The sequence below is a fragment of the Fusarium pseudograminearum genome, chromosome 1 (assembly GCF_000303195.2).
Source record: "Fusarium pseudograminearum CS3096 chromosome 1, whole genome shotgun sequence".
Classification (NCBI taxonomy): domain Eukaryota; kingdom Fungi; phylum Ascomycota; class Sordariomycetes; order Hypocreales; family Nectriaceae; genus Fusarium; species Fusarium pseudograminearum.
This window is the reverse complement of record NC_031951.1, coordinates 72,257-86,177: the sequence shown is the minus strand read 5'-3', so window position 1 is coordinate 86,177 and position 13,921 is coordinate 72,257. Positions and strand designations below refer to the sequence as shown.

Genomic DNA, 13,921 nt, shown 5'->3' with positions numbered 1-13,921 from the left:
TCATTGGATACGCTCCAGGACAGGAGCGAGGGGCCGTTAAGTTTTTTTTTCTTTTTTCTTTAGATTACCTAGTCCTTACCTAAGATATAGAATAGGTTTAGTATAGAATCTGTAAAATTGAGATCCTATACATAAGGCAAATTAATTCTTTACTACCTCTATTAATCTTAATATCCTAAAGCTTCTACCTCTAATAATTTATATCTACTTTTAAGGCTTGCTGCATTGCCTGTTTCATAACACGGAACTGATTTATCAGTAACTTAATATACTCCATCATAACCTCATTCTCTTCCTGCAATTGTCGGATGTATAGAGTTGCTTGGTTCAGCACTTCAGCCTTATTCATACGCCCTACGGTAGCTCTGTCACTGACGCTACCCCCGTCGTCCCCCTCGGCTAGATCCTCATTTGTCCCTGGGAGTCGCTGTTCGTGCTGCGTCTTCTTTAACGACGCAACGCAGTCCCGAAGCGCCTCAAATCGCTCCTGCAGGCCTGCCCTATATCGTTTTTCGATTGCATAATGAGGTCGCTGGCGCTTCCGAGGTGATACCTGGCTTGAAGCTATGCTGCTAACGCTCTCTTCCCTCTCGGTGGAGCCCGGGTGTTGTGGCTGCACCACAGTTGATACGGGCTGCCCCTCTCCCAGCGTGTAATCAGCCAGATTACTGGGTTGGGATACCTCAGAGTCTTGGCAATGCGGGCTTAGGACATTGATTGTATCATGAAATGTTTGAGATCCGATCGAATCAAGCAGACTGTCCCACTGACAGGTGGAGCTTGACGAGAAATGTGACAAGTAGTCGGTGTTGTTGCTACTATCACTGGCACTCATACGTTCGGGGGGCGAACAAAAGAGCGACGAGTCTGGTTGCTCAGAAAGCTCATCGCCGTTGTAAGGTATGAGATTACTTAACCAGTTGGCATCCAGATCAATGTCGGCTTGATGAGAATCATCACCCAAAGCTGGATCGACTACCACTGGCTCGTTTGAGGAGTGACAAGCTGCCACTGGTGCATCCTCATTGCTTTCGGAAACATGTGATAGTTGAGCTATCTCTGTAGCGCTGGGCCAAGGGACACCGGACCTGAGAATCTCTAGGTCAATATGGTCGTTGGCGAGCAGTGCTTGAAGTGAGGCAATTAATTCCCCGCGGCTTTTTATATGATTAGGTAAAGAAGAACGTTTAGATTGAGGCTTAGGCATTTTGTTTAATCTGTGTAGAGTCTATTATACTTACTTATTTATAATACTTATATATCTATATTACTTCCTTATTAACTACAGTAACTATTGTCCGGATGTCGGCAAAATTTAAGTTTAATCCTACATAGAACCCGGGCTACAGACATATACTATACTGTTAGAATTTTCGGAATAAATGTCTATACAGTTTATATTACCTAGTACTGTATTAAGTGAACTGTTATAGGTTTAAAACTGACTCTCCAAGATCAGTGTATTCTGAGTGTAATATTAACATTTTGCTGTATCAATTGGCTGGGGCATTTTAGTATGATGTCCAAGTTGTGAGCCAGATGTTATTTACAGTTGAGACACTTGTAGCTGAGAGCTTATGCCAGCACATTGAACTTGGTGTTCTCTAGTCAAATAAGCACGGCCACTCCCGGAGAAGCGGCACTAGCGGAATTCTTTACAGACAGACACGGCAGGTCATTAACCCCTGCATTCAGCGATCTTAACCTGTAAAGTCGTAAGATATGTCTACTTGAACTCATCCAGAACATAATCTTCCCATCTACAGTACAGCACAGCCCCATCAGAACCACAACGGAGAGAATCCACTGACTTCACCGGGAAACTTGCCGCACAGCGTTGCTGGGGCCCTCAAGGCTAACTCGGCAATGGCTGCCGCACACGCTAAATGCCGGCCCGGCAAGATCTCCACAAAGGTACTGCATACGGTTCTTATAAGCCAAATGCAGTTTCAGCAGGGGCTCTGGCAGTCAAGCAACGGCAAAGACTTTGCATATAGGGTTTAAAAAGCAGGGATAGCAGGTAGCATGCACGATTCATGTTCATCAGCCTAGGACACGTAATTAGCGGAGATAACTGTCCGCGGGATGCGCCTGTCGCGAAAATGATTCCAGTCATCGTACTTCACGTATGATTTCACCAATCGCTTTGCCGATCGATGCATTGAACCCAGAGTGGTCGGCTCAGACCTTCCGTTGTTATGTCATTTTGGGGTGGCGCCACTCAACCCTGCAGGTAGTGCATCCACGGAGACGAAGTCACATACAGGAGAACCTTTCAACATATCGTGATTACGTATCAGCACCCCTAGTGGTCAGACTCTGGCAGAGTGCAGGTTGGCGAAATTGCAACCATTCGTCGGTACGTCCTGCGAGGAACTTCATTCAGCCAGCGCCCCATCGTCCAGCAACTAGGGACAAAGTTCAGCCGATTTACAAGGGCAAGAATGGTGTAGCTACGGAACTTGCTATAAGAGAGGGCACGGTTGTCCTCGATTATCTTGAGCTTATTGAAGTTGTAATTAATAGGCTACATCCTCATAAAATAACCAAGCAAATTCGTATACTGCAGCCCTACTAAAGAACGATTATGAACAAAATTGAATGCCACGCGTTCTCGTGTCTATAAACAGTCAGCAGGACATGACACTATAAGGTTACATAGACTAAACTCAATTGGCTTATGAGGCGCCGAAAGCCGCCCGCTACTGTAGAGAGAGAGAATAGGTGTCAACTGACAAGGCTATCTTCCCCATAGGACAGTCTAGCGCTACTGTAGATCTATGCACTATTGTCACACGGAAAGTTTTTTTAAACGGCTCGGGCTGTCGGCGGGCTGTCGGTTAATTTACACTGCTGTGGCCTCGGGGTTTTACAAGGAATGACCGGTCTATAGGTAAGTTTTACTAGATATCGCTAGACTTGTTTATCAGCAGAGATATACTAACTTTCCCTTCTGTTAACTAAAGAACCTTAGCAAGATTTCACCAGCAATCGAGCCTGGCCACAAAGTGAACATTTATGGTTGAACGGGAAAGTTTAATCAAGGCATATGAACCTGACGCCGGATGAATCTGACTTGATATAGCGGGAACAATTCCTTGATTTTCTCATTGTATCGCGGCATGCATACTCACAGCGGCCGCATCCTCGTCGATGCTGTTGACCTGGCCACGGTGCCGTCAAAAGAAAGAGGCGTGCGGGTGAGCACGATTACACAGGTGACAGAATCCTCTGCTCATCAAGGGCTTTTCCCCAGGGACCCAAACTGATATGGAGCTACTCGCTGTTTGTCGCCGTGTTGGGCTACACGACTATTTATTGGCTAATGGGGGTCTTGATGTCGAGATGAGCCCGTTGACTCTCTCGCCCGGATTGTCTAGCAAGGGCACTATTGCAACCGAAGCAGATCTTAATCCTGGACGAGGTGACGAGCAATGTTAACCACGAGACTGGTCTACGAATGCGTGAGCACTCTGCAGTAGTTTACTGGGTTTTTACCCTTGGATTTCAATAGGCTAGTACTTGTGAATGGAGTCTTATTAGCTGCCTGCAGTTATCTAGGGTTACTACCCAGCACAATTTGATCTGACCCAATTCCTGTCCCCCCCCTTACAGCATCGCCATTTAACCTCACGGGTAGGGAAACTTGGGCTTTATTTAATCCGGACTAATCATAGCTCTTCCTTTCTACCCTAACCTACTGTAACCGGGCTGGTTTGAGGTATAGCCATAACCTGCTATTACCTACCCTATCTTAAATGTCTCTCCAGTGCCGTTCTGTATCTATTAGTAAATCTTTTAGGAATAAAGCTGCACTGGACTCAGATTTAGAGAGAGAATCATAGGCTGATAGGGGCGCGTATTATCTATTAGAGCATTGTGACAAATCCTAGCCTGCAATGGCCTGCCATGACTACCCTACGTATTCCTCAATAGCTATACTAAGATTGGGAAAATCCCAATCCAAGTCATCCAGAAAAGCATCCAATCCACCACCTGAAGACAAGCGCATTATTTGCACTACTGCCATCTCAAACAAACTAACCAGTCTAATCACCACCCCACGATCTACAATCCTACTATCAAACGGTAAATTGATCTCCAGTCCTTCTCCATCAAGCGCAGCAATATCCATGTAAAAAGCAGATGAGCTTTGACCCATCGATTGTATCTCGCGACGCTGGAGTCCGATCCCGGTACCCAGAGCCTCTTTGTGCGGGTTCGATGGATGCACGACGATAGGCAGCGCAGCCGATGTAATATGCTTTGTCTCGGGATCGGGCATGCACGTGTGTTCATGTAACACAATGCTGCTAGCTCGCTGCTTCGCATAGTCAAGATAATCTTCCACCGTCACAGTCCAGGGCTTGTCGTTACCAGCAGTGGTGTCGATACGTAGAGGTGCTGACGTGACGGTCGTTCCAACCATTCTCTCAATGCCCTTTACCGGTACACTGCGCCCCAGTAGGGTGAGTTCCAATACAGCAGAACTTAATCCAGTCAGACGGGCTGTGACTAGTGAAAGAGCGGCGTATGTAAATGCAGCCACTGTCAAGCTCAGTTGGGATTGTTGATAGTGCATAGGGAAGGCAATGGTGTGCCTGAGAAGGCTGTCCACGCGAGCTCCATCAACTGGTTGATACAGAGGGGTAATCCTTGATCTATCACCAGCGAGATGGTCGCGCCAGAATTGCGAAGAGAGTTCTTGACTCTTGACTTGCGTGAGATGATGGACAAAGGCATTATACTTGGGCTCTTTCACCTCGTAAAGATCATCCAGGTAGAAAGCTTCCAAGTCATTCATAATGATACCCAGCGAGACCGCATCGTATATGGAGTGGTGATAGGTGACGACAAAATGCCTTTCTATACCTTCGGACACGATAGCGGACCTGACAAGCGGCCCTCCATATTCCATGCTTTTCGCTTTATCAGCCTTCAGATACTCCTCAAGATTCTCTGAATGGATCCAGTCAAGAGTCTCAGAAGCCTTTTGGACAACTTGTAGATGTTGATGTTGATCGTTGGACAAAAAGATTCGAGTCCGTAATGCAACATGAGAAGCCACGGTTCTAGTCCAGGCTTTCTTGAATCGAGCCAAATCCATATCTGATGAGATCTTGAACACATCCTGAAGCGTATATGCACCTGGCTGGATCTGAGTAGTACTAATGAACCGCTCTTGAACTTGGGTGCAGGGATAGATATCATGAATGGCATCTGGGGGCAGATTGCAGTGGGTGCTTGCTTCAGCAAGCAACTCATCCTGATTCTGTGCCTGTTCCATAAGATAAAACGGAGGAATGTCTTGAGACTGCTCATTGATGCTTTGGCGAGAAACTCGGGCCAGATCACGTAGCACTGGGTGAGTGAAGAGGTCTTCGACTGAGATGGATAGCCCTTCAGCTTGGGCAATGGGGATCAATTTCATCGCCGCAATAGAGTCACCGCCAAGACTCATAAAGTTTGCCTCGACGCCAAAGCTCTCAGGTGAAATAGACAGAATCTCAGACCAAATGTGGTGAAGAGTCTTTTCGTTCGGAGTCGCAGCTTTGATGATGTTCGTTTCAACCGTTGCCAGAGAGTATAAAGCACGCTGCATCGTATCCATTCCCGAGACAATTTGTTTGAGTACCTTTCTGTCTGTCTTGGCCGAACCGTTGAGTGGCATACGAGTCAGGGGGAGCAACACGCTTGGAATCATATGACGTGGTAAGGTCAAAGCCAGATGTTCGTGAGCCACTCTAAACATTTGTCGCGCCCATTGCTGCGCTTTCTCTCCTGAAGAGAGTTGAGCAGGTCCATCATCTGAACATATTCCCTCATAATCGACAAAAGCTGTTAGAAGTGACGATGTTGAAGTATCAGTACTCAATGAGACCATTTCAACGGCAACCTGGACATTCCGATCAGCATCATGCTTAGCTAGCGCCACTCGAAGCTGATGCTCGATCTCGCCTAGCTCTATCCTCTGCCCGTGCAACTTGATTTGCGAGTCCTTTCTGCCAAGGAATTGAATCTTGCCGTCAGGAAGATATCGTACAAGATCACCCATCTTGTATAACCTGTTCTTTCGACCACTAGGCATCCAGGCTGCTGTTTTCAAGAATGCCTCCTTGGTCTTAGCCTCGTCCAGATAGCCTCTAGCGACGTTTGGTCCTTCAACAATGAGCTCACCAATACTTCCAATGGGAGCCAACTTGTTGTAGTCGTTAGGGTCCACGATCCAAGTTGCGCACCCGATTGCATATCCAATATGGGAGCCATTGTGCGTGATGCCGACGCCAGGGTCACAGTGGGTCCAGATTGAGCATTCAGCAGGCCCAAAGCTATTGATGAGGAAGAGACGGGGGGCCCATACGGCGATGTTTTCTGGTGTTGCCGTCTCTCCACCAAACACAAGAGTCTTCAGCGAGGGGACCTTGGTTGCGTCCAATAGGGATGCCACGCTTGGAGTCAAAAAGGCCCAGTCAACGCGCATTCGGTTTATGGAACCGGCGAGGTCATTCATGCGCTCAAAGTCAGATGGGACACAGACGCATGCCCCAGCTGAGAGGGAGGTGAATATTTCTCCGATGCTAACATCGGAGACGTATGCAGTAAACTGCAAGTTGCGAGAGCCTTTTCGATATCGAAGGATCTCTCCATGTCCCTTTATGCTGCTAGTAAATGCGGTATGGTCGATGAGAATGGCCTTTGGCTTGCCAGTGCTGCCGGACGTAAATAGGATAAATGCTGGATCTTCGTAGGACACTGTTGATGTCGGGCATATCGGTGTCTTTTCAATTGTCGCCAAGACCTCACGGTCCACAAACATACTCCTTGCTGTGACATGTTGTGCCTTGTCCTGATATTTGCTGCTGGATATGGCTAGCGAGGCACCGATATCTGCTGCAAGCTCTTGTAGTCGTGCAAGGGGCTGCTCAGGATCCATTGGCACATTGGCACCACCAGCCTTGAGCACTGCCAACATGGTAACGACCGTCCAGATGCTCTTCTCGAACAGGATCGGTATAAGAGTGCCTGGAGCGACGGCAAAGGCGCTGATAAGATGGTTTGCCAATGATGACGAGAGTTCATCAAGTTCGCGATATGTCAGTTCTCCTTCCCAGGAGCACACGGCTGGTGAATCTGGCTGAGACTTGACACGTTGCTCCACAAGAGTATGCACATAGTTTTGCTGTGGAGGTGGAACATGAGAATTCCAAAGGTGGATTTCAGCAATGTCGGCAGGACCTGTGAGATCCATGTCTGCTAGTCTCGTATGTATGGCACATGTAGATATTTGCTGTAGCATGTGCTCGAACTGATTAACCACTCGTCGAATTTGTCTGGGATCAATGACATGGTTATCAAAGCTGACGGCGAGTGACAAGGCGTCAGCTTCAGCAGTGCATTCGATGCTCAAAGCGAAATTGTGAAAGCCATCTACTCTTCCAAGATCGACTTGTTTCAGACCCAAAGCGCCTGAGCCAAGACCCTCAACAGACGAGGTGTTGATAACAAGCAAATTGTGGAGGTCAGACGCAGCCGAGACCGAGGGGCTGATACGCTTGATGTTCTGTAGTCCATATTGCTCGTGAGGCATCATCGATGTTGATTGCTCTTGTATCATGGTTAGGAAGTCACTAACGGAAGCAGTTCGATCGATGGTTACTCGGACTGGCACAGTCGCCAGAGTTGGTCCAATGATGTTTTCTATGCCCGCGATCGGTAAAGTACGTCCTCCGACAGTAGATGCAAAGACGATATCATCAGTGTCAGAATAAGACGCCACCACAAGAGACCATGCGGCACGAGCAATGGAAGACATAGTAAACTCAGTGTCATGGCGTGCGGGAAGAGCTATCGTACGCTTCAGGGCATCGTTGGTCATCGGTCGATAGCCAATCGAGGGTAGCCGGGGGAATGTAGGGGCTGTGGCTCCTTGTAGCGACATCTCCCAGTAGGCCTTGGAACTGTCCGAGTCCATCCCGAGGAGGTACTGAACGAAGAGGCTGTATGGAGAGGAAGAGCTGACAAGGTTCTTGCTGTAGATCTTTTCAACAGCCTCAAACATTGGTCCAAGGGAAGCACCATCATAAACAGCGTGATGAGCCGTAAAAACGAAATAGCGTTGGGTATTCGAAATAATGGCGTATCGTGAGGTAGGCTGTCCCAACTGAACGATCTTGGTAGAATCGGTCATGAGATACTCGTCCAATTTATCGCTGTATGTCCACTCTAGAGGGGCGTCGATAACAGCCTGCATCAGCTGATGTCCCTGGGAAGGAGACTCAAAGAACCGTGTTTGAAGAATTGGTGCAGCTTTGGCGACCATGTGAGCCCAAGCATCTTTGAACCGCTCCAGATCCAGTTCATCTGGGATTTCGAACACCATCTGGGCTAGATAGCTACCAGCAGTTTTCAAACTGAGAGCCAACAAGCCCTCCTGCAATGCCGAACAGGGATAGATGTCTTGGATTTGCTGTGCTGTGACCTGGCACTGCTCCTGTGCTTCAGAGCAAACAATATCGAATGTTACAGTTGGGGAGATGAGAGAAAATGGCTCAACAGTGGTTGGACCTATTGACTCGGTAAATGTTGTCGCAATTGCGGCCATGTGTTGTAATGTTGGGTTCTTGAAGATCTGCTCAACCGTCAAGGAGATGCCTACGGCGCGACTTCTTGAAACGAGATGCATGGCACTAATGGAGTCTCCTCCAATGCGAAAAAAGCTGTCATGGATACCAATGTCGATTTCAGTGTTCAAAACCTCTTGCCACAGCTTGGCCATCTGCTGCTCGGCCCGGCTGGAAGGGAACTGCTTTTCTGCTGAAGTGAGGGCATAATAGCTGAGCTGCTCGACAGAAATGGTAGAGGCTAGGGCAGATAGTACGTTGCGGTCCGTCTTTGCAGATGCTGTGAGCGGCATTGAAGTTAAAGGGATAAACGCAGTGGGGATCATGTGCTGGGGCAGAGTCTCTGCGAGCTTGGCAGCAAGCTCATCGAGAATCACACCAAGTTCCTGAACCATGGCTGCCGACAGTACTTCTGCCTGGGGAGTATCCCCGGTGTCGTCGGTAGCTCGGGGATCTTTTGGAGCATGGAAGGCAGCGAGTAAAGGAGCCGACTTTCCTCCAGCGATTCTGACCATTTCAACTGCCACCAAGGTCGAATCGGGAATGTGTCGCCGGATCTGATTCTCAATCTCACCAATCTCGACTCGTTGACCTCGAAGTTTGACTTGGGTGTCTCGTCGACCAAGAAATTGCGTTTTCCCATCGGCCATGAATCGAGCAAGATCGCCGGTTCTATAAAGCCGTCGCTTTTTACCGGCCAGGTAGATCTCAACGAATGCTTTCTGCGTACGTTCAGGGTCGTTCAGATATCCCTGGGCCAGGTTCGGCCCCTCAATCAACATCTCACCGGTAACACCAATTGGCATCAACACCGACGGATCGCTGGGATCAGTAATCCAAGTAGCACAGCCCAGGTTATAGCCCCAGTTGCTGCCAATGTCTGCAGTAGAAATACCTGGATTGCAGTGCGTCCAGATACAGCACTCAGCTGGACCGGCAGAGTTGATGAGGTACAATGAATCTGCCCAGGTCGAAATATTCTCAGGCGTGGCTGTTTCACCGCCAAAAAGCAAGGTTCGCAAGCATGGCACCTCTTCAGGTTTGAGCAGTGCAGCAACACTAGGCGTGAGGAATGCCCAGGTGACATTTAGATCGCGCATAGAACCAGCAAGGTTATTCATGCGGTCATAATCGGAGGGTATACAGACGCAAGAGCCCACGGCGAGCGAGGTAAAGATCTCGCCTATGCTGACATCGGAAGTATAGGCTGTGAATTGGAAGTTGCGGGATCCAGGTCCAGTAGAATAGCGGAGTGTAGAAGAATGGCCGTTGATGCTGCTGCACATGGCTGCATGGTTGATGACAATGCCCTTGGGCTTTCCGGTTGTACCAGAAGTGAATAAGACGAAGCATGGATCGTCTGGTCCTGCAGGGTAAGTGGGAGACCAAGGATCAAAGGATGCTAAACTTGGAAGATCAATGTGATGAAACAGATCTTCATCTACTACGATAACCTGCATATCAAAGGAACTGGCCAACTCCAAGTGTTTCCGGCTGCAGAGGATAACTTCTCCTTGGGTGGCGTTGATTGAGTCCTCCAATCGTGCCTGTGGATGTTCTGGATTAAGAGCGACGTTGGCAGCACCGGCTTTGAGGACTGCCATCATTGCCACAACCGCCCAGCAACTCTTCTCAAACAACAATGGCACTAGCACTCCTCGACCAAGTCCTTGAAGGCCCAGATAGGCAGCCAAAGTCGTGGCCTTGGCCTGTAACTCCAAGTAAGTGAGCTGGCCATCTCGGGCACAAATAGCGGGGGCTGAAGGTTGCAAGCGAGCACGGCTCTCAAATAGCTCATGTACGCAGGTCAGAACACTGCCTGGGATGGAACTATTCCATTCCAGGATTTCAGCTTGGTCTGAAGGACTGACATGATCAATCTGGTCCATCTTCAAATCAGGTTCAGTAGAACCCGCCTGCAGCTGCAAGATCAGATGTTCGAAATGGTGAGCAATCCTCTGAACTTGAGACTTAGGTATAACGTTGGAGTCAAAGTTCAAAGTGACATGAATGACTTCTGAATCAATGGAGCATTCAACGACCAGGGCCATGTTGTGAAATCCTTGCATGGAAAATGACCCTTGATCCATGTTCTTGACAGTTCCAAAGGCGAAGCCAGAGTCGCTGAGGCTACTCTCACGCGAGCTTTGGATAACAAGCAAGTTCTGGAACTCACAAACTCTCGCGATAGGCTCGGAGAGATGCTTGATGTTCTGTAAGCCGTACTGCTCATATGGAATGGACTCGATCTGTTGGACGTGTAGCTGCTCGAGATAGGAAAGGACAGACTGATCGGTGCTGCTTCGCGTTCGTAAAGGAATTGTAGCCATAGTTGGTCCCTGGACCATTTCGATACCGGGAATTGGCGCCATTCTACCATTAACAGTAGTACCAAAGACTACATCAGGCGAGTCGCAGTATTTGCTAACAAGCAAACCCCAAGCACCGCGAACAATAGTTGCCATGGTTACTGTAGAGTGAGGAGCAAGGTCAGCCGGGTAGGCAAATTGGTGCTTGAGAGAATCGCAAGTGGCAGGCTCGTAGCTGTGCGATGGGAGTTGAGGAAACAGGGTCTGCGTGGCGCCCTCCAAAGTGCTAGACCAGAATGCTTTGTTCTCTTGGGTGTTGAGTGACTGCACATGGTGGATAAAGATATTGTAGCCCACAGACTTTGGAAGAGCGATTCCTTTGAGAGTCATGTCGACCTTCTCAAACGTTGATGCAACAGACCATCCATCATAGATAGCGTGGTGAGCAGTGAGAACAAAGAATCGTTCTTGGGTTGCCTTATCAACCACGATGGTGAATCGAGTGAGTGGGGATCCTAAACCTGTTGGCGTTTGTTTGTCCCTCCCAAGAAACTCATCCAAATTCTTTTCTGTTCCCCATTTTGGCTCCTCATCAACCACGGCCTGCAGTATTGGGTGCTGCATATTATGCAATGATGGCTGGTAGAAGCGAGTTCGAAGAATGGATGAGTCGGAATAGACAGTGTTCCATGCAGCTTGGAGCACATCTATGTCCAATCCTTCGGGGATAGCGACCACGAATTGAGAGAGGTATGCGCTGGAGTTCTTGAGAGACACGGCCATGAGGCTGTTTTGCAGAGCGGAGCAGGGATATATATCCTCAATCATCGCAGGTTCGACCCCGAACTGAGAAGCTGCTAGGAGAACCTCCTCTTGATGACTGTGTATTTGGCTGAACGGCTTAACGATTGTTTCTCGAATTGGCTGACCCGAGGTCATACAGATAGCCATGTCACGCAATATGGGCTTTGACAAGAGAGTATCAACTGATAAACCGATTCCCTGCTCTCTAGCCAGAGTGACTAGTCTCACGGCGGCAATAGAGTCTCCGCCGTGTTGGAAAAAGCTATCGCTTGAGCCAATTGTACATGCATCGATGTTCAAGGTTGTGGCCCAAAGCTGAGCGAGCTGGCTTTCCTCGTCACTGGATAACGCAGACGAGTCACCGGTGTGAAGAGAGTAGGCAGCGGCTGCCTCTGAGGTAAAGTGTAGTACCAGACTGCGAAGAAGATGTCTGTTCACCTTTCCATTGCTGGTACTGGGCCATGTAGAGAGTGGGATATACAATGATGGTACCATGTAAGAAGGGAGTGTCACGGCCAAGTTAGACTTGACGCCCCGCAGTCGTGCTACCAAGTCTTGCCCGATCGGAAGGATCGGCTCCTTTTCATTTGCAGTTCGCTGATTGTCGGTATGGAAGAACAGTGCCAGAGCCTCTTGTTGGCTATTACCGGGTCGAACCAGCTCAACGACAAGGTGTTTGGCTTCGGGCATGGATTCCATAGCGTTGTGTTCGATGTCTTCTAATTCGATCCGCCGACCATGAAACTTGACTTGGGTGTCTTTACGGCTGACAAACTCGACAATGCCTTCCGCGTTGTAGCGTACCAGGTCACCGGTCTTATAGACCCGAGAGCCTGTTGCTTCAGGAACCAGACGGTCTAAGAACTTGGGGTCCTCAATAAAAGCTCCTTGAGCAGACTCTGTGTCCAGGTAGCCTCGTGCCAGAGTATTGCCCTCGAGCACGAGTTCACCCACGGCTCCAATTGGGGAGAGAATATTAGGGTCACTGGGGCTGACGATCCAGCTCCTGCAACCAACTGAGACACCGATGAGATTGCAAGGTGACTGCGAGTCTGGCACTCGGTGGGCCATAGCCAGTACGCTGGCCTCTGTTGGTCCGTATCCGTTGAACAGCCTGACTGCAGTGGCCCATGTTTCGACGTCTCTCTTGCGTAGTGGCTCGCCTCCAAGGACCAGAGTTTGCAGGGAGGGAACCTCGGAAGGCGTCAACGTGCGTGCAAACGTGGGTGTGAGAACGGCGAAGTTGACATCCAGTTGTTGAATACACAATGGAAGGTCGTCCATTAAGCTTGACTCGGAGGCGATACAGAGACAACCCCCAGACACAAGGCAAGCAAATATTTCGCCGATGGAAACATCGAATACATATGGTGCAAACTGAAGAACGCGGACATCGGTGTCAAATCCTAGATAGGAGGAAAATGAAGAAACACTGGTGGCGATAGCTCCGTGTTCGACAACAACGCCTTTGGGCGTGCCAGTAGAACCAGACGTAAAAAGGACATAAGCTGGGTGAGTTGGTGATGGGTTGTAGAGGGACTTTGAAAGCTCGGGCAACCCATCGATCATAGATCTGGTCACCTCCACCAACTGCCCCTCCACGTCTTCGAATAATGGTCGTGTCTTGGGGGATACAAGTATAAACTTGGCGTTGACTCGCTTAATGATGTTCTTGAGTCGTTTGGTCGGGCTGGACATATCGAGAGGAACAAAACAGCCACCAGAGCGAAGGATAGCTAGCATGGAAACAATGGCGGATGCAGACTTGCCCATACAAAATGGGACCTTGTCTTCTGGTCTCACGCCAAGGCTGTTGAGATATTGAGCCAGAATACTTGACAAATGGTCGAGTTCGGAATAGGTGAAAGAGGCATCCCATGATTGGATCGCGATACGATCAGGGCAACCCTTGGAATGCTGAAGAACCATCTCATGCAAGCAGCCGTGAAAGGTTGGTGGAAGCTTTTTGTTCCAAGCCTTGATCTCCTCCGCGTCATCGGGGTTCATCATGTCAATGCATGATAAACTTAACGATGGGACGCTGTTGGCCAGTTGTTTGATCACATGAGCAAGTTGTCGAATTAGTCGTTTGGCCTGAGTTTCTTCCAAAAGCTTAGCATCGAAGTGAATCTCTAAATGAAGATTGCCAGCTGATGGACTGCACTCAACAACTAGAGGGATACCTGG

At 48.8% G+C, this 13,921-nt stretch overlaps 1 protein-coding gene across 1 annotated transcript; it reads right to left on the bottom strand.

Moving 5' to 3' along the window:
- Positions 1-190: 190 nt before the first annotated feature.
- Positions 191-1,207, bottom strand: FPSE_07827 (uncharacterized protein; the record flags this gene model as incomplete). Its single annotated transcript, XM_009260945.1, has 1 exon — positions 191-1,207. One exon carries the CDS (start codon positions 1,205-1,207, stop codon positions 191-193), a length of 1,017 nt encoding a protein of 338 aa, XP_009259220.1.
- Between the last annotated feature and the right edge of the window lie 12,714 nt (positions 1,208-13,921).